This window comes from Girardinichthys multiradiatus, chromosome 13 (genome assembly GCF_021462225.1).
Source record: "Girardinichthys multiradiatus isolate DD_20200921_A chromosome 13, DD_fGirMul_XY1, whole genome shotgun sequence".
Taxonomy (NCBI): Eukaryota; Metazoa; Chordata; class Actinopteri; order Cyprinodontiformes; family Goodeidae; genus Girardinichthys; species Girardinichthys multiradiatus.
The window spans coordinates 37,722,145-37,742,252 of NC_061806.1; the positions used below are offsets into that span (position 1 = coordinate 37,722,145).

Sequence of the window (20,108 nt, forward strand, 5' to 3'; positions counted from 1 at the left end):
TTTCACTTTATATTTTAAAAAAGTTAATCTAATTTAGACACCTTTAAATTAATGTAGAAAAATGACTTAGGACTGCAGAGCTTCATTTTTTCAAGTTATGAAATCAAAGGAAATCTACCTGGAAACTAGACCAAGAAAATAATAAAAGTAAACTCCAGTCCTTTCAAGACCAAGTAGAAACAGTACAATAAGAACCACACAGGGATCCATTCCTTTAGCGAAAACATTTTATTTAGAGAGACAGGGTTGGAGGGAGGAATTAAAGCAACAACCAATAGGTCAACACAAACAGAGAAAACATCCTCTGTCCTGTTAAATCATCTGGTCTCGTATCAATTCGGGACCACAGGCTCTGCCGTCGCGGTTGTCTCGAGGCAGGAGATGCCGATATCAACCAGTCCATCCCCTCCTCTCCCCTTCAGCTTCAGGAAGAACAGCTAGTGCTGCTTCCTTCTGAACGAGCACCCTGCCAGACAAAATGACACGTTAGTCCACTGCTGACAAAAGAGGAGCCTCACAGCAGAATACTGCAGACTGAGCACAGCTATTGTGTAGCACAGCGCTGCAGATCACGAGTCTGGTACTGTCCACATCTCTTGGCTTTAACTGAAATATCTCGGTGTTTTTAGAATGTCACAACACAATAAGATCCGAGCAAAGCTACAGAGGTAGTTGTTTGTTCTCAGCCTTCGAAAGGGGGAAGCCATGGATGTAGCTCAACCCTTCTGCAAACTGAGGTTTATCTGGCACTGGAATGAGATTGGAAAACCACGATGGAGGAAGTCCAGTCACTTAGCAGTGCAGCATAACCACATCAAAATCAGTCAAATTATCCCTCAGACTGTTTCTGAAACAACTGAAGTTTATAATTCAAGGTTCCTACACAGGTTTCAAATAAAAATACGTTACTCTTCCACACTCTAATTTCCTTAGCTCTCAGTCCTCTCTAGGTTTTTTATTTTTTAAACCAACATTTTTTTTTTTTTTTGATTTTTCATTTAGAAAAATCAATAAAAATAAAACATGTTTAATACAAAGAACCTGGTTTGTATTTATACATTTACCTTTGGGGATCTAATTTAGTTTACATTTAGATTGTATTCGTAGATTGGAACACACATTTTTATTTTTCTTTGAGGGCCACAGAGTCAAATATAAATAAAGATTAAAACGTTTTATTCAGTCTCTTCCATTATGTTTGTTAGATCTGTTGTCGCAATACATTTAATGAATGGGTCCCGAATTTTGTAGAATTTTTCTTGTTTACGCTTGAATGTATAAGTATTTTTTTCTAAGGGGACTCTACGTTATTTTAGCTATAAATATCAAAAGGTATAACTGGGAATTTAGGGCAGAAACAATTAAAAGTTATTAATAAAATACACAGGTGAGGCAAACATAAAAAGGATGGGTAGAACAGTAGTTTAAAAGCTTTGTTTGTCTAAACCAGACCTAGTTTAAGAACCTAACTAACCCTGACCCTGTTCCACCTGGAACCAAAACATTTAAATCCAGCTCTAATCATCTCCCTTTTAAATAATGCAAATAAAAACAAAGTCTTTAATTAGCTGATGATATTATATCACACAGTGTCATGTAAGCTACAATTTCTACTCCTGTTAGTGTGCAGATGCTGACCCTCTGTGAGACGTGCTTTGCCTCCAGTGGGCTGACACAGGACCGTTGAACAGCCTACGCACAGCACGACTGTCTGAGCGTGGCTGAACACCGTTGTGATCTTGTAGCATCCTGCAGAGAAAGGACAGGACTCAGTTTTTACACTTGTAATCTACACTAATTTTGTGCATCAACAAAATAAGGCGCAGAGAAAACGTACCTGGACATTTGACATCCATAAAATAAGAGTTGGGACTCTGGACGAGACGCTTCTTCTTGTGTCTCCTCTTCTCCTCCTCAGGGGATGGGTGCAACAAGTCTTTTGCGAGCTAAATAAATAAAAATAAAGCTTACAAAACAGACATAGGTAAACGTGATCATGAACAAAAGACAGATAAAACTTCAAGCGGGGGCTTAAATTCGCAAATCGTTTGTGACAAAAGGCAAGCTAGGGGTGAAGTAATGTATATTGGATGCATTATTTGGCTAAAAAAAAAAAAAGACATCCGATTCACATATTTGATTTAGCTGCAGCATCGCTGCGTTGGCCCGCTTAGGCCCACGTCTTGGCCTACCTATCCGACGTTAGAGAACACACTGCGTTATTTTTATTTTTTTTATAAATATCTCGTCGGCGTCTATAAATCTATCTACGGTCGATTAAGCAACTACAAACCAAACAACTGAGGCCAAGCCATAAAAATTATCCTCCTGTCTGTTTTGAGCCTCTCCGCTAAACTGGCTCCATGTTTGCAGTGTGCGCGCAGCCATCTTGTGTCACAACGCGCTCGAGATGCTCTGTAAAAATGATTAAAAAACAGCATCTTCGACCAGACTAAACCGTCTAAAAGTGGGACGAATCAACACGATATTTTCTCCTGAAACCACTGAGCCCTGTAATATCCCTCTAACCGTCAGCAAAAAGTCATAAAAAGCAGGTTTTAACCGCCTCCTGATACTCACTGGCATGTTGGCGAGGAAATAGCCGCTGCCGAAAAGGAGGTATCACCGGAAGCGAGGGGTTCATATTGGTGGTTCGTCGGAGCACAGGCCGGACGTGACGACATTTTAGCGACATATCGGCCATATTGGTGAGGTCAAATGCGTCCTTTTAGTTTATTTGTTGTTTACTGGCAAATTTAAAAGTGAAATAGCATTTGAAAAGTAGTTTTAGTTGTTATTTACGCTTACCAGTAAAGCAACCTTGCTTTTTTATTGTTTTCATTGCTTAAAACGGTGATATTAATAAAAAAAAAATAATTCGCGTTATTTTATCTTTTAGACATCCAGTTACAAAATCCGTCCATCTACTCATCCAAAATTACGAAACTAAAGTGTGTTCCCACCCTTTAAAAATAATGTTTTGTGTAGTATGGTAATTGGATGTCTAGTCAAAGACTAAAATTTCAATCAAATTGGATGGAGAGAATCTGTGAATACATTTCAAGTCTTGTCACGGATTCTTAATTGGATTTAGGTGTGTATTTTTATTTTTTGTATTTTTAGGCTTGCTGAATACATTTCAGGTTTACTTGCTTGGTGTGCTGGGTACAATACAGACCCCTCAGATCATCAGAGGCCTGTGTTCCCAGGATCAGAACAATACAAGGGAAGGCAGCATTTAGTTTCCATTTTAGTTCTGAAACAAATTCCCTGTTAATCTAAGGTGCAGAAACTGTTGCCTACATTAAGTCAGAACTGAAATAATTTTATCAGGTCATTTATATCATGTCTGCAATTTCTTTTCATTTATAATTTCCGTGTTTTGTTTGTTTTTTATGTAGTGCTTTATTTTTACTCATTTGTTTTTGAATTTTTCTGGAACCATTATTTTTTCATGCAAAGCATTTTTAATTACCCTGTCTATGAATGGTGCAATAAAATACAATAAGTCCATATGTGTTGAATTTTACACATGTGGAGCAACTGTTTATCTTTAAACAGCAAAACTCAAACATTTTAATTTAATTTGAGGCATGTTTATTCACCCAGACATGCTTTGTATTCTGAAACAGAGTAAAGTATAAAGAACATTTAATGTTTAAGATATATTCAGCTATCCTGGTAAAAACACTGACATGTTTTTTTAAGGGGCCAATATGGTCAACCAGATAAGAAATCCTATTTGGGGAGCAAGTGATTATTTTGGTACATTTAGAGCATTTTCCTATTTTACCACAGTGATAAATAGTTGGTAGATTTATGGTAGAAGAACAATGACGACTGTATGTTTAGTGTCTTATGTTTAATCTTTTTCTTTTCCTTAATTCCTACTGTGGGCAAAAACAAAGTAATAAAATTGTCCTCCTCGTCTTTTATATTGTAAAAAAAGAACTCAGAAAAAAGTAATATGTTTTATTTTTCTGTATCAGACCTAAATAAGGTGGAGGCAAATGATTGCTGAGCACTACAAGTCCTTTCCCTCCTCTTCCATTGAGTCACAACCAGAGGATCAGTGAGAGCCTATATTTCTTCTATCTTCCTGTAAAACTTCGAGTCTGCAAGGAAGAGGTTTCTCTGTACAGGAGAGAAAGAGAGAGATTAAAAATATTAATAAATACATACTCATTAGGTATTAGTTGTTAATCTGGGTTTCTAAAATAAAAATAGGTTGTCAGAATTAAGGAGGACAATGCATCTGAAAAATCTAAAAGGGAAAAAAAAAATCGACTGCAATATTACTTAAAGGGATATGTAGCAATTAAAATATATATGGTGCCAAGAGCAGTAATATGAATAACATTACTATAGTTAATTTGTTTAAAATAATTGGTCAATATATGAAACCTAAAACTTAAATATAAAACATATAAGATATTGAGGCACCTAAGTAAGTACCTTACTTTTCTGGTAGGTCTTACCTGATGTTGTTAAACATCTAGATTATTGTAAATAAGGTCTTAAAAAAGGTATATGAAGGTGAACACATTAAATAATTTACTGATAAACTCAACTCAAAAACAGAAAATATAAGGACAAGTTTGAAACAACAAAAAAACTGAATATAAAGTAGCCCTTTTTCTGTGTCTCTAGGTCATCTGGCCTCCTCTCTAATTATTACCTCCATTTCATAACTGCATGTTGCAAACCATTGTGTACCATTGTACCTAATAATTGTGTCTCAGCCTTATTCTCTACCTAGTAGGATAGTTTGAAATATGGATGTACGTATTCATGAAAATGTTCAAACTCAAAGTATAGTTTATTCTATTCGTATATAGTTGATATTGGACTGTATTTCTATTGACTGTGGTTCTGATCCCTGTTTGGGCCAGTCCATTCTTATGAGAAATGTCAAACCAAATTCTCCTGTATTGGAGTCACGTGCATCACCACATCTCTATACATCAGCCTAACTAAAACACACACCCACTCCCCCAACAAAACCCATTCTGCAAAAAATCCTTTCTGCTTAGCTTTTCAGAAACATGAAGAACTTTAAAATCTAAATAAGAATATAATTATATGATATAATTATATGATTGGTTTACAGGAATAGATCATTTTCAACACTATTTTGGGCAAAAGCAAGAATCCAATTTTTTCTACAAAGAATTCACAAATCCCATATTGTGCTTTAAACCACGTGTAACCACATTGTGCTTTTTCAGCTTATCTAAATTTAAGGTGGTCCAAATCCCTTTACTGTTTTATAAACTGCTCCATCCCACTTTGGATGGAGCAGCTCTTCTTTCTAGGAATCTGGCCGAATTTATTAGTTCTCCAAACCTCTGACAACCCAGGGTTCAGACCAGGAAGCAGAGTCGTAGTTTAACACTCCTCTCTGCAGCTTCTGTACTGCTACCCACCCATTACCCTATTAAGACAGTGTCTCGCCCACGGCCAAAATTGAATAGATTAAAAAATAATCTAAAATGAGGAAATCCGGAAAATCTAATAAAAATAAACACAACTCAGACTAAAAAGAAAAATAAAACAATTAAATGTGGCTTAATGAATATAAGGTCTCTCTCTTCAAATACATTTCTAGTTAGTGACCTGATTTGTGATAATCAGATTGATTTATTTTGCCTCACAGAAACCAGGCTGCAGCAAGAGGATTATGTTACTATAAATGAGTCAACTCCTACTAATTATTTAAATTTTCACATTCCTCGAAATACTGGGCGAGGAGGAGGAGTAGCAACCATCTTTCAGTCCGATTTATTGACTAGTCCCAGACCAATCAATAGCTACAACTCTTTTGAATATTTAATCCTTAGTTTTCCTCATCCAATTTGCAAAGCACTAAAACTGTCCACCAAGCCCTTACTCTCAATTTTTAGATCAGTTTTCAGACCTTTTATCTGATTTAGTGTTAAATACAGATAAAGTTATTATAGTGGAGGATTTTCACATTCATGTAGACGCTGAAAGTGATAGCCTAAATATAACGTTTAATGCTATCTTAGACTCAATTGGCTTTGCTCAAAACATTAACAAACCTACCCACCTTGGTCTTCATTCTCTGGACCTTGTGCTGACATATGGTATTGAGTGTAAAGACATAACAATATTTTCTCATTAAATTTCATTATAGTAGATCATTATCAGGCGATGCTGTAACAACCTTTAAAGAATCTGTTCCACTTTTGATTTCCTCATTATCACTGAAAAACACAATGGAGGGCAATAATTCTGTTTCTTCTCCTTCACAAATTGATTCTCTTGTTCATAGTGTTTCTTCATCATTGCGTGATGCATTAGACAATGCAGCCCCCTTGAAAAAGAAGGTAATTATTCATAGGAGGCTAGCTCCTTGGTTTAATTCAGACCTACGTACTTTAAAGCACAGTGTTAGAAAATTGGAGAGAAAATGGCGTTCTACACACCTAGAGGATTCCTACTTAATCTGGAAAAATAGCCTACTGTTGTATAAAAAGACACTTCGCCAAGCTAGAACAGCTTATTTCTCATCATTAATAGAAGAGAACAAGAATAATCTGAGGTTTCTCTTTAGTACAGTTGCTAAACTTACACAGAGTCATAGCTCTGTTGAGCCATCCATTCCCTTAGCTCTCAGCAGTCATGACTTTATGGGATTCTTCTTAAATAAAATTGATTCTATTAAAAAGAAAATCTTTGACATACTCCCGAAGATGATTACTTCATCCTCAGCAAGTAACTGTAGAACCTGATCTGTGTTTGTACTGTTTTGATCATGTGGAGTTTCCTGAGTTATCAGAAATATTAGCTTCATCTAAACCTTTAACTTGTATGTTAGACCCAATCCCAACCAAATTATTTAAGGAAGTGTTCCCTCTGATTATCAGCCCCATTTTAGATATGATTAATCTATCTTTAGTAAATGGATCAGAACCACAAGCTTTTAAAGGTAGCTGTAATTAAACCTTTACTTAAGAAACCTTCGCTTGATCGAGATGACTTGAAAAATTACAGACCTATATCCAATCTTCCATTCTTATCTAAAATTCTTGAGAAAATAGTTGCTAATCAAATGTGTGAGCATTTACACAACAATGACCTGTCTGAAGAGTTTCAGTCAGGTTTCAGAGCTCATCATAGCACTGAAACAGCTCTGCTGAAAGTCACTAATGATATTCTTATGGCCTCAGATAATGGACTTGTGTCTGTTCTGGTTCTGTTAGATCTCAGTGCTGCATTTGATCCAGTCGACCATGATATTCTCTTAGAAAGGCTGGAATATGTTGTATGGATCAGGGGAACAGCGCTAGGCTGGTTTAAATCTTATCTGTCTGACAGATTCCAGTTTGTTCATGTAAATGATAAATCATCTTTAAACTCCAGTGTTAACTGTGGAGTACCACAGGGTTCAGTACTTGGGCCAATTCTCTTTACTATATATATGCTTCCAATAGGTGAAATTATCAGGCAGCATAGGATACATTTTCACTGTTACGCTGATGATACTCAGCGTTACTTATCCATAAATCCTGATGAACCCAACCAGTTAGATAGACTACAAGCATGTCTTGAAGATATAAAAACTTGGTTGACTTTAAATTTTTTGCTTCTAAATTCAGACAAGACAGAAGTTGTCGTCTTTGGACCGGAGTTTTTATAAAAGAAACTTCTTAGTCAATCACTTAACCTGGATGGCATTAAATTGACCTCCGGTAATAAAGTAAAAAACCTTGGTGTTATTTTTGACCAGGACATGTCATTTAAATCCCATATTAAACAGGTTTCTAGGATTTCCTTCTTTCATCTCCAGAACATTACCAAAATTAGAAATATGCTGTCCAGGAGTGACGCTGAAAAACTAGTCCATGCATTTGTTACTTCAAGGCTGGACTATTGTAATTCTTTACTATCAGGATGTCCACAAAATGCAGTTAAAAGCCTTCAGCTGATTCAAAATGCTGCAGCAAGAGTTCTGATGAAAATTAAAAAGAGAGATCATATTTCTCCTATTTTAGCTTCCCTTCATTGGCTCCCTGTTAAATCCAGAATATAATTTAAAATTCTCCTTCTCACATATAAAGCCCTTAATGATCTAGCTCCATCATACATCAGAGATCTGATGGTTCCATATATTCCTAACAGAGCACTTTGTTCTCAGACTGCAGGTTTACTGGTGGTTCCTAGAGTCTCTAGAAGTAGAATGGGAGGCAGATCCTTTAGTTATCAGGCTCCTCTCCTGTGGAACCAGCTCCCAGTTTTAGTCCGTGAGGCAGACACCCTGTCTACTTTTAAGGCTAGGCTTAAAACTTTCCTTTTTGATAAAGCTTATAGTTAGAGTGGCTTAGTTTATCAGGGAGGGAGCCTTCCTCCCTCCCTGTTGGTTGGAGTAAGGGGGAGTCAGGTTTAGACTAAACCACCTCAGTTATGGTTGAGGTGCAAACACACCCTCCATTTCTGCTACCTGTATGACCCCTTCTCTTTTCCAATGGTTATAATCAGTCTGACAGAGGGAGGTATCCCAATCATTGTGGTTTTTAGTATAACAATGACCATCAGTGGGACCCTTTGTGGGGTTCCTTGAGACGACATTGTTGTAAATAAGCGCCATTTAACTAAATAATCTGAACTGAAACTATCTCTGTAGTTATGCTGCTATAGGCTTAGGCTGCTGGAGGACATAACGACCACTTTCACCCTCTTCGCTACATTCTCACACTACTCTCCAAAACTGGCTCAGAGTTTCTGTTCTTTCTTTCTAGGTGAAACAACTAAAGGAGCTACATCCATTAACATTGACTTTTCCTTCCCATAGAAAGTACTCCTGGATCAGTGCTTCTTTGTTCTCTTTGTGTCTCTGCTCTGTTCTCTCTAACCTCCAGTCGGTCGTGGCAGATGGCCGCTCACACTGAGCCTGGTTCTGCTGGAGGTTTCTTCCTGTTAAAAGGGAGTTTTTCCTCTCCACTGTCGCTACATGCATGCTCAGTATGAGGGATTGCTGCAAAGTCAACGCCAGTGACTGTCCACTGTCTCTACATGCTCATCCAGGAGGAGGGAATGCTGCAAGTCACTAACTGGATGCAATCTGCTGGGTTTCCTTAGACAGAAAAACTTTTTATCCAATTTGAATAAATAACTAACTCTGACTGCACTGTTCAATGGTTGGGAATAATTTGAATGTATGAACCTGACTGTTGTGAAGTGCCTTGAGATGACATGTGTTGTGAATTGGCGCTATATAAATAAAACTGAATTGAATTGAATTGAATTAAAATGTGCTGCCTGGTGGCAGTTGTCAGCACTGTTACTTTGCTACAAGAAGTTTTTGTGTAGAATTTGTATGTTTTTTCAGTGCATGCGTGTGTGTTCTCCAGGTACTCAGGCCCACCCCCACACAGTCCAAACATAGCTATGTTAGGTTTAGTGTCAGTGTGCGTATGGTTGCATGTCCCTGTGATGGCCTGGCAGACTGTACGGGGGTGTAACCTGCCTCTTAGATTAAAGACTGCTACAGACAGGCGAAAATGTTTAGTTTTGGAAATGTAAAATTTCCCACTAAGCTCTGTTTGATTTGTTGCTGTTCCCTGTTGGGTGTGGCTGTATGTTGCTCTCCTAAGATCTTTGCACAGACGCCCACAGACAAGAACAGTGTCAGTCCCTTGAATAGATGTAAAACACACCTGCAGACAGAGACGGCGCAAGTTTCTTCCCACATCCTCCTGCTTTTCCAGAGATGCCAGGAACAGAGGCAGAGACTTCTTTGTAATTCTGTTTCCTTCACAAACAAACAGAAGTTTTATTATGAATTACAGGCTTTTACTACTTCTTTTTCACAAATCTTTAAGAGAGTAGAGGCTTAAACATTTTTTTGGTAAATAAATTACAGTAAAAATGTTAAAAATAAAAATCACATTTTGGAAATCTAGAAGGATAAAATATATATTAAACACAAGGTAGGAGTTTGAAAAAAAAAAAGTCACATATATTTCAAGGAAAAAAAGATTCAGTTAATCAGAGTAAAACTGTCCTGTCTGCAAATACAACCGTTGGTGGGATGTGAATAGTTTTCTAGGTACTGACCTGCCAGGTTGAGTGAAGCAAGCCTCATGTTTCCAGGCAGAAAGAGCTGTCCGTTCTTGCGATGCACCGAATAGTCCAGCAGGGGGTTTCCTGTCTCCACAGATGCTGCCTGTTTGTACAGAGACAGTAAATTTAACTCAGATGCATCACTGCAAGTGCTACATTAAAATATTGCAACTGCCAGACCTCATTCAGGTTAGTGCTTGATTTATCCTGCAGGAAGAAAAGAAACCACATAGTTGGAGAAAATTAGGTTATGTCCTATATATATGTGTGGAGGCTGTTTAGATGTGGTAAAGTGTTCAGGCACCTCTAGAGCAGATAATTGTTTCTCTCTGCCTCCACCCTTTAGACTTCTGCTCTGAGTTCCCTTTCCGTCAAGGGCTGGGAGAGATTTGAAAAGACAGCTATGAGAAACCAAACACTGCTGAAGGATAACTGGTGAAATGTATCACTGATGATTACTTTTCTTCTGAGACTTTTCTTTGATTTCGGCAGTTTTTTCATCTTTCCTGGCAGATTTTTGCTGATTAATATATTGGCACAGGATTAGATCATTTTGCATAATGATGCATGTGTTTGTTCTCATCCTTATAATATTCATATATTACCTTTTTTCTGAGTGTGCCCTTGTTCTCCCTTGAAGGGGCATGCAAGGGGGACACCTGGCTCGTAGATGTTTGCTCAAGATCAGCCTTAAAAGAAGAATGCAAAAACGGCAAAAAGCAGAGGTTCAACACATCCTCATCCACAAGTCTTTAAATGTATCATTCTTTTATATTGTATGGTCCCTTTCAAAAGTACGTCATGTTACAATCTAGAACCTCAGTGTATCTGTGATTATCTGACAAAAGCAGTGCATCATTGTGAAGTGGAAGGAAAATGATGGGTTGTTTAAAATAGGTTTTTATAAATAAAATGATCAAAACTCTGTATCTGTGTTCAACCCCTTCACTCTGATACCCATAAGTAAAATCCAGTGCAAGCAACTGTTGCCTTTATAAAGACAGAGCCCCCCTGTGTGTAATTTATTCTCAGTATAAATCCAGCTGCGAAGGCCTCAGAGGTTTGTTGGAGAACATTACTGAACAAACAGCATCATGAGGACCAGGGAGCAGAGCAGAAAGGTCAGGGATGAAGTTTAAAGCAGACAAGCTACACAATATAATGAATTGCAGCCTTCACAAAGCACTGATTGAATGTAATTAGTAGGTTATTATATTTCAAGAGCAACATCCAGTCATATTCGTACTCGTACTCGTAGTCTTCCGCTTATCCGGGACCGGGTCGCGGGGGCAGCAGACTCAGCAGAGACACCCAGACGTCCCTCTCTCCAGACACCTCCTCCAGCTCCTCCGGGGGGAGCCCAAGACGTTCCCAGGCCAGCCGAGAGACATAGTCCCTCCAGCGTGTCCTGGGCCGTCCCCTGGGCCTCCTCCCGGTGGGACGTACCTGGAACACCTCCCAAGGAAGGCATCCAGGAGGCATCCGGTATAGATGCCCGAGCCACCTCAACTGGCTCCTCTCGATGTGGAGGAGCAGTGGCTCTACTCCGAGCCCCTCCTGGATGGCCAAGCTCCTCACCCTGTCTCTAAGGGAGTGCCCGGCCACCCTACAGAGGAAGCTCATTTCAGCCGCTTGTATCCGTGATCTTGTTCTTTCGGTCATGACCCAAAGTTCATGGCCATAGGTGAGGGTAGGAATTCAGATTCAGTTATTTATTCAAATTGGATAAAAGGTTTTTCTGTCTAAGGAAACCCAGCAGATTGCATCCAGTCAGTGACTTGCAGCATTCACTCCTCCTGGATGAGACAGTGGACAGTCACTGGCGTTGACTTTGCAGCAATCCCTCATACTGAGCATGCATGTAGCGACAGTGGAGAGGAAAAACTCCCTTTTAACAGGAAGAAACCTCCTGCAGAACCAGGCTCAGTGTGAGCGGCCATCTGCCACGACCGACTGGGGGTTTGAGGGAAAGAACAGAGCAGAGACACAGAAGCACTGATCCAGGAGTACTTTCTATGGGAAGGAAAAGTAAATGTTAATGGATGTAGCTCCTTTAGTCGTTTCACCTAGAAAGAAAGAACAGATAAACTCTGAGCCAGTTTTCAAGGTTAGAGTCTGAAAGAGAGCATATAGAGTTTGTTACAGTTAAGCTCAGTCAATCGCCATGTCTAGGAGAGAGAAAGGGTTAAACACTGAAAGACAGGGCTATGTGGATCATCAGTAGAGGGTGAGCATTAAGTTGTTGCCAGCAGAAGCTCGGACGATTCCCCTCTCCAGAAAGGTGTCACAGGTAGACACAGAGTCAGGCCAGGTGTAGCTTCAAGGAAGAGAAAAGAGAGAACAAAGTTAAAAGCTGAAATAATAGCAAATAATGCAAAATTGGAGAGTAGTGTGAGAATGTAGCGAAGAGGGTGAAAGTGGTCGTTATGTCCTCCAGCAGCCTAAGCCTATAGCAGCATAACTACACAGATAGTTTCAGTTCAGATTATTTAGTTAAATGGCGCTTATTTACAACAATGTCGTCTCAAGGAACCCCACAAAGGGTCCCACTGATGGTCATTGTTATACTAAAAACCACAAGGATTGGGATACCTCTCTCTGTCAAACTGATTATAACCATTGGAAAAGAGAAGGGGTCATACAGGTAGCAGAAATGGAGGGTGTGTTTGCACCTCAACCATAACTGAGGTGGTTTAGGCTAAACCTGACTCCCCCTTACTCCAACCAACAGGGAGGGAGGAAGGCTCCCTCCCTGATAACCTAAGCCACTCTAACTATAAGCTTTATCAAAAAGGAAAGTTTTAAGCCTAGCCTTAAAAGTAGACAGGGTGTCTGCCTCACGGACTAAAACTGGGAGCTGGTTCCACAGGAGAGGAGCCTGATAACTAAAGGATCTGCCTCCCATTCTACTTCTAGAGACTCTAGGAACCACCAGTAAACCTGCAGTCTGAGAACGAAGTGCTCTGTTAGGAACATATGGACCAATCAGATCTCTGATGTATGATGGAGCTAGATCATTAAGGGCTTTATATGTGAGGAGGAGAATTTTAAATTCTATTCTAAATTTAACAGGGAGCCAATGAAGAGAAGCTAAAATAGGAGAAATATGATCTCTCTTTTTAATTTTCATCAGAACTCTTGCTGCAACATTTTGAATCAGCTGAAGGCTTTTAACTGCATTTTGTGGACATCCTGATAGTAAAGAATTACAATAGTCCAGCCTTGAAGTAACAAATGCATGGACTAGTTTTTCAGCGTCACTCCTGGACAGGATATTTCTAATTTTGGTAATGTTCTGGAGATGAAAGAAGGAAATCCTAGAAACCTGTTTAATATGGGATTTAAATGACATGTCCTGGTCAAAAATAACACCAAGGTTTTTTACTTTATTATCAGAGGTCAATTTAATGCCTTCCAGGTTAAGTGATTGACTAAGAAGTTTCTTTTATAAAAACTCCGGTCCAAAGACGACAACTTGTGTCTTGTCTGAATTTAGAAGCAAAAAATTTAAAGTCAACCAAGTTTTTATATCTTCAAGACATGCTTGTAGTCTATCTAACTGGTTGGGTTCATCAGGATTTATGGATAAGTAAAGCTGAGTATCATATTCAATGAATTAAAATCTTAATTGTCATCTTTTCATTAGCTGTAAGCAGAAAATCATCATAATTAACAGAAATAAAAGCTTCAAAACATCTGTCTGTGAATAATTAATCTATGTGAAAATGTTTCACTGAATGAACCGAGTTACTGAAATAAATTTACTTTTCAATAATATTGTAATTTACTGAATATGACTGTATTTGTTAGAATGGCCTAGTCAAAGTCCTGACCTAAACCTAAATCAAACTCTGTGGCTGACTTGAAAATGGATGTTCAGAGATGCTTTCAGTGCAATCTGACAGAGCTTGAGCCACGCTGCAAAGAGGAATGAGTATTTCAGTCTCCGGAGCACTGATAGAGAGATACCCCAAAATACTTGGAGCTGTAATTACAGCCAAAGGTGGGTCAACAAAGTATTGAGTAAAGGGGGCTGAATACAAATGCAGAGCATAGCTTTCAGATGTTTCTTCATAAAGGATAAAAAAAACATTCATTATTTGCCTTCCACTTTGCAAATATGCACTATTTGTGTTCCTCTGTCATGTAAAATCCGAATACTAAATTAGACTTTGCGGCTGTAATCTGACAAAGTGTGTGAGTGCTTCAGTGAAGCCCTATATATGTGCTTCATTCCTAAAAAGCCTGAAAACTATTACAGTGTTTTAAACACTACTTCTGATCATAACTCAATCAGATGTTTCCAAATCTTAAGGTTTCACCTTGTTATTCTAATCTCTTCAGAAGTGAAGAAGTATTGGATTGGACTGCTTAAAGTTTCACAGAAAACACAAAATGTAGCTGTCAAACTTACAGCCTGCATTTTCTGCAGCAGCAGCTTCCTCCTTTCCACAACTTCCTCATGTGTTAGAGCAAACTCCCCGAGGATCTAAAAATGGAAATGCTAAGCGCTGGCGGGTTATTAAATCGTGTAATATCTAATCCACTACATCAAATATGATAAAGAACGACTCAACTGCCAATTTAAAAGCATTATCTGTCAGTTAAAGTCTTTAAGGTAAATGGATACCGCAGCCAGATGGGCAGCTCCTGAGTCTCCAATCTGATTGTTGGACAGCGATAGAAAGACTAAAGTACGATTCAGCCTCAGGCCCTGAGAGAGAAAACAAGGTGGAAAACGTGTCAGCAGCCCTGATGGGAACATCCAGGGGGAACATGGTTCGGTGCAGCTCTGGATTATACCTGTGCAATATGTGCAGCACCTGCATCCCGAATATTGTTGAATGCCAGGTTGAGTGACAAGAGGTTCTTATTAGCGGATTTAGTGGTCGACAGCGCAGAACCTATCAGACGAGCGCCTTCATCTCCGATCTGATTATTCCGCAAGGACAAGTCGGTGAGGCTTGACCAAAGAAACGTGACGTGAATTTGGACATATTTTTAAAAAAAGGGTTAGTGCTGGATCTTGTATGTGTGACTCACATGCTGTCTTCAGAAAGAAGAAGGTGGAAGCTCTGCTCTGGAAGAGGATTACCCTCCAGTGACACAGCTCTACCACAATGCAGAGTTAACAAGCTGGATCAGTAATCCACATTCTGCATATTTCAGAGCAAATTTACTTACAAATTCAGAACTATTTCTGACTTGTCTTCCCAGAGGTGCAAAATAAAACAATGTTTCACAGTTTCAATGTCGAAGAATCCACTCACCTGAGGTTGGAGCACAGAGACATTGTGTTTGTGAGGGAGACTATCATTGGATCTGTCAGCCCGGCCTGGCAGAACCTGCAGCACGGTGAACAATATTACACTAACAAACAACAGCCAGGCAGCAGAAGCTGTAGTTCTGTTTGCCATAACAGGAGAGCTCCTCTCTGCACCAGTTCATTACTCACTGAAGACACTGTAGCTGGTTCATGGAGGGGAGCATCTTCTGCAATGCTCTGAAGATCTGCTCGTTCACCTTCCATCCTGTACATACAGGACAAATCTGATGATGGTTACTGCAGTATGCAGAACCTGCTTATATTTTGATGTTAATTTGATACTTAGAATTTTAGATTACCTCTTGATTTTGTCTGTTTGAAAGAGTAAAAACTATGAGAATACTGCTAAAATAGAATTTTTTTAACCAGAAAAGCAGTAATGAAGTGGAAGTTCACTTTCTAGCAGGACAATGGCCCTAAACATTCAGCCAGAGATACATTAGAACAGTTTAGATCAAAGCGTATTTATGTATTAGAATGTCCCAGTCAAAGCCTGGGCCTACAATTAATTAACATTACTTTGTATTGGTGTGTCACATAAAGTTCTACATTGAAGTTTGTGTTTGTAAAGTGACAAAATGTGAAAAAACTGTAAAGTGTAAAATGAAAAACATCCTCATGCTTTTTGTTTTAGCCAATGGATATTTCTCCTTACAAAATATGCCCACAGTGCATCTATTGTCTTTTAATTTTTCTAATTTTCTATAAGCGAAAGGAATCTACACTGTATTCTAACTTTAGTTATTCTGTGGTGATGCTTTCCAGATCAGGAACACACCATTATATAATTCTACGTTATATTCAACGACAATAAAAATATGTTCCATTATTTTAGCCCAAATGATTTTTGATAAGCCTGCAAATACGTTTTGTGAGTTGCAGACTACTCAGAAACTCTAAAGAGACGAAAATCGTAAACATTGACTTCTCCGTCTGAAGGACACTGCTCTCAGCTTGGGTTCTCCTCGTTTTATTATGGTCCTCCTGTGCACAACACTATGGTGTGTGAAAAGGAGCCTTCTTTTACGGGGTTTTTTGTGCCGACTATAAATCAAGTCACACCTGTCTTGGAGAACTTTGAGAACTGCTGATTTAAAGCAATTTTCTATATACTTCTAGTCAATTGCAAAAGAAATGTGGCTATATGACTCTAAAACATTATATATATCTTGAAAGGTCAGTCATTGTTATCTTGGTTTTATAAGGGTTCAAAATCATATACCATAAGAGATGGCCAGTAAGAACCACAGTCAATTAAATTAGGGCTTAGAGTCAAATCTTCAGCAAATCACAAACTTAAATGAAATTAGAAGTGAGATTCGAGTATCTTTATTACTTTTTATCTTTATAATTTATTACAATACCTAAACAAGAGAAATAAACTGACAAGCAATGGTTAAGTGCATTGGTACTTAAAGTGGGTTTGAGATGAAATGGAAGCACAACCCCTTGAGTGTTTCATTCTTACCAGAAATCCTCATCCTCATGACACTGAGGGGGTCCTCATTTTCCAGCTCAATGTTTAAACACGGCTTAAACCAGAGAGTTGAGACACTTATCTGTGAAAGGTCATCTTCTGCAGGTAAGACCACGTGGAGCATCAGAAAACAGCAACTAAAAAAATAGCATCTATCTATGTATGCAGACATCCAGCGCAATTGTCATACAAGGATTCTTTACTGTTTTATGAGTTTCTTTGGTCATATCCCTTAAACATTAAGTTTTGAATTACCATTTTATGGGGATTTTATGTGACAGATTACTGCAAAGTAGTGCTTAATTGTAAAGTGGAAGGAATAGGATACAGTTTTCAAAAACTATGCATTTGGCATAAGGCAATACTTCTTAGAAGAACATTTCACTGTAATTACATCTGCAAGTCTTTTCGTGTTTGGTTCTACCAGCTTTGCGCATGGAGATTCTTGGCCATTCAAGCCTTGCCAAAGATTCACAACTACATTTATGTCATATCTATTTTAACACACGATATGCTTTGAACAGGACCACTCCATTGTAGTTGTGGTTGTATGTTTATGTTGCTCTTCTGCAGGAAGGTGAACCTCCACCCCAGTCTTATGCAGCCTCTAACAAGGCAAAGAAAGTTTATTTACATAGCACATTTCAGCAATAAGACAATTCAAAGTGTTCTACATGATGAAAAAAATTAGATTGCAGTGAAAAGAAAACATGAAAAGTACATTGCAGTGGCATGATAAAGGAAAGTAAAGACTACAAAGTTGGACTGCAAACTGAAAACAGATTTTCTTCCAGGATTGCCGTGTATTTAGCTCCAGCTTCCTATCAAATTGTATCAGCTTCCTCTTCCTGGTGCATATACCACAGCATGATGCTGTCACCACTATGTAACCACAGGTTTACTCTGTGTGCAGGTTAGGTGTAGATCTTGTTAAGGGAAATAACAGGGATGAAACGGAAATATACGCTTTGTAAAAAAAACTAAAATGAATCATTTTCCTTCTGCTTTACAGTTATTCACTACTTTTCTGTCACATAAAGTCCCAATAAAACACACCGACAGTGGAGATTGTTACATTGCAAAATGTGGAAGAGTCGGAGGGAGAATAACACTTATGGAAGGCTCTATATCTGTTTCTGTTGAGAAAAGGAGCAGCTCAATACTTACTAACCCCCAACTCCTTCATTTACATCGGTGGATGAGGCTGGATGTTTGGTGCTGACGGCTGGGACTTCCTGCATGTTCAGAAGACCGCAAAGCATAAGGAAGTCGACCTCCACATTTCCTGTGCACTGATAATCATCTGTAAGACGGTGGGATGGTTAGTCAATGACTGAACAAACATCTTATGACTAATCTGTAGACAAACATCATAGCTTACCAAAGGTCTGCACTGGTAATGCCTCATTTGGACTTGAACCTGTGGAACAACAGAAGGTATAGTGGTCTAGATTGCAAGATAAAAAAATACAGGCCAAAACTAAAATTATTTAATTGTTTTAACAGCTAATAGAAATAGAAAAGGCTTTGATATTTCAGTTGGTTGTAATTCAACTTGAACTAGAGAATGCAGTTGAACCTTTTAATCAGAGTTAATTAAATGACCGACCGATACGTAACACTTTTCTATTAGGAACCATGAAGGCAGAGCTTAACTAATCTATGTTGGTTTGTATATTAAATAAAATACAGTTAAATTTATTTTAATAAATATAAATTAGTTATAATTCAGAAGGAAAAACTCGAACATTAATTTAGATTTAAATAAACTTGTATACTGTACATTTAATATGATTGGATACATTTAGGTATAAATTAGACATTTAATACCTTTATGTGATGTTTTGAAATAAAGGTGTCTAGAAACATGTTTTTATTAAGGTACAGGGATCTTAAAGGGGCTCGTTAATTTTTATGATTTAACATCTGTTATATGGGCTGCACGGTGGCGCAGTTGGTAGCACTGTCTGACCGACTGATGGCTGACATCTGTTATAGTCTAACATATATATATATATATATATATATACTGGTACTTAGAGCTATTCAGATTTAGAGCTGTAAATTAATAACACAACACTTACTGCATTGTAAGCAAATGATAAAGATATATTTTAACGATGATTTAAACTTTTTTCACAGACCGATACAGTAGCTTAGTTAGTGTTCCTCAGCGCTGATTAAACTCATCCACAGTTATTTTCTTACTAACCTTTGTTTTTCGACCCATGGTCTTCTTGGTTGGATTTATCTTTCAGTTGTTTTCTTCTAGACATTGTTGTTTTGTTGAATATATATATATATATATATATAATAAAAGCGAGCTAAACCTAGCTGGTTACCGAGTCACTATATTTTCTGTTACCAGGGCAACCAACCAAGTGCAGGTTCCTAGGTCTATCGCGAGATTTACATTTTCTGCACTGATATCGCGATATTTACCTTTGCTTTATCAGTCACTAAACTACAAGTGAGTTTGACTAAATGAGAATTACAATCATGTTACTCGAGGACAAAGTGTGTAAATTAGATAACTAAGCCATGACTTGAATAATCTGGTAATATATATATCTATATAGATATATATAGAATTAATGTATGTCACTAGTCTGTTAGATACATTGCAAAACTAAATATAAAAATCTTGTTACAGTAATTATTTCACATTTTATTTCCTGTGCTACAGCCCATTATGGCTGTATAACTTTTTTTAATGAATTGCTTTTAACAAATGATAAACATGTATTTAATGAACTAATTTCCAATAACATTTTAAATTATTTAATACATTAGTTAAAAGATTTAAATAATTCCCAGCACATGTATTTATTGTATGCTTTTCTGGGTTTGATTAAACTATATTTTTAAAACTTAACATCATGAGTGAGGACAAGGCACCGATCAATAAATCTCTCTCCAGGCTTCCTATGCATTTTTCCTTAATAATCCCTTACCTTTCCAGGGTTCTCAGTCCTTTATTAGCCATGTTCTTAAAGCTTAAACACAAAACCTTCCCAAGAGGTTTTGTTATCGATGCATGCATGCATACAGGGGTTGATGGATGGAACATTTAGACAATTGAATTGGTAAAGAAATGTTTGGAAACTATAACTATTATGCATACTAGTCATTTTCTTTTAAACCCGTCAAAACCTGGATAAATGTTAAATAAATTTAGAGTGTCATGCCTGATCCAGAGACACTGTTCCACCCTTTTCT

General features: G+C 38.0%; 2 protein-coding genes and 1 non-coding gene across 3 annotated transcripts; all 3 read right to left on the reverse strand.

Moving 5' to 3' along the window:
- Nucleotides 1–213: 213 nt before the first annotated feature.
- rps27.1 (ribosomal protein S27) lies at nucleotides 214–2,634 on the reverse strand. The gene is made up of 4 exons (XM_047384527.1): nucleotides 2,581–2,634; nucleotides 1,838–1,946; nucleotides 1,639–1,749; nucleotides 214–466 (listed from the first exon to the last, which is right to left on the reverse strand). The coding sequence occupies exons 1-4, from the start codon at nucleotides 2,584–2,586 to the stop codon at nucleotides 438–440; spliced, it is 255 nt and encodes an 84-aa protein (XP_047240483.1). The 5' UTR covers nucleotides 2,587–2,634; the 3' UTR covers nucleotides 214–437.
- LOC124880006 lies at nucleotides 675–804 on the reverse strand. The gene has a single exon (XR_007041202.1). It is a non-coding gene; the product is annotated as a small nucleolar RNA SNORA35 (small nucleolar RNA).
- A 1,324-nt stretch (nucleotides 2,635–3,958) lies between the features above and the next one.
- On the reverse strand, nucleotides 3,959–19,249 carry lrrc71 (leucine rich repeat containing 71). The gene is made up of 17 exons (XM_047384217.1): nucleotides 19,102–19,249; nucleotides 18,271–18,309; nucleotides 18,061–18,192; nucleotides 16,881–16,988; nucleotides 15,542–15,617; nucleotides 15,357–15,431; nucleotides 15,130–15,198; nucleotides 14,890–15,049; nucleotides 14,717–14,800; nucleotides 14,501–14,575; nucleotides 10,692–10,775; nucleotides 10,546–10,606; nucleotides 10,391–10,464; nucleotides 10,267–10,293; nucleotides 10,081–10,189; nucleotides 9,681–9,775; nucleotides 3,959–4,134 (listed from the first exon to the last, which is right to left on the reverse strand). Exons 1-17 carry the CDS (start codon nucleotides 19,163–19,165, stop codon nucleotides 4,081–4,083), a joined length of 1,386 nt encoding a protein of 461 aa, XP_047240173.1. The 5' UTR covers nucleotides 19,166–19,249; the 3' UTR covers nucleotides 3,959–4,080.
- Nucleotides 19,250–20,108: the final 859 nt, after the last annotated feature.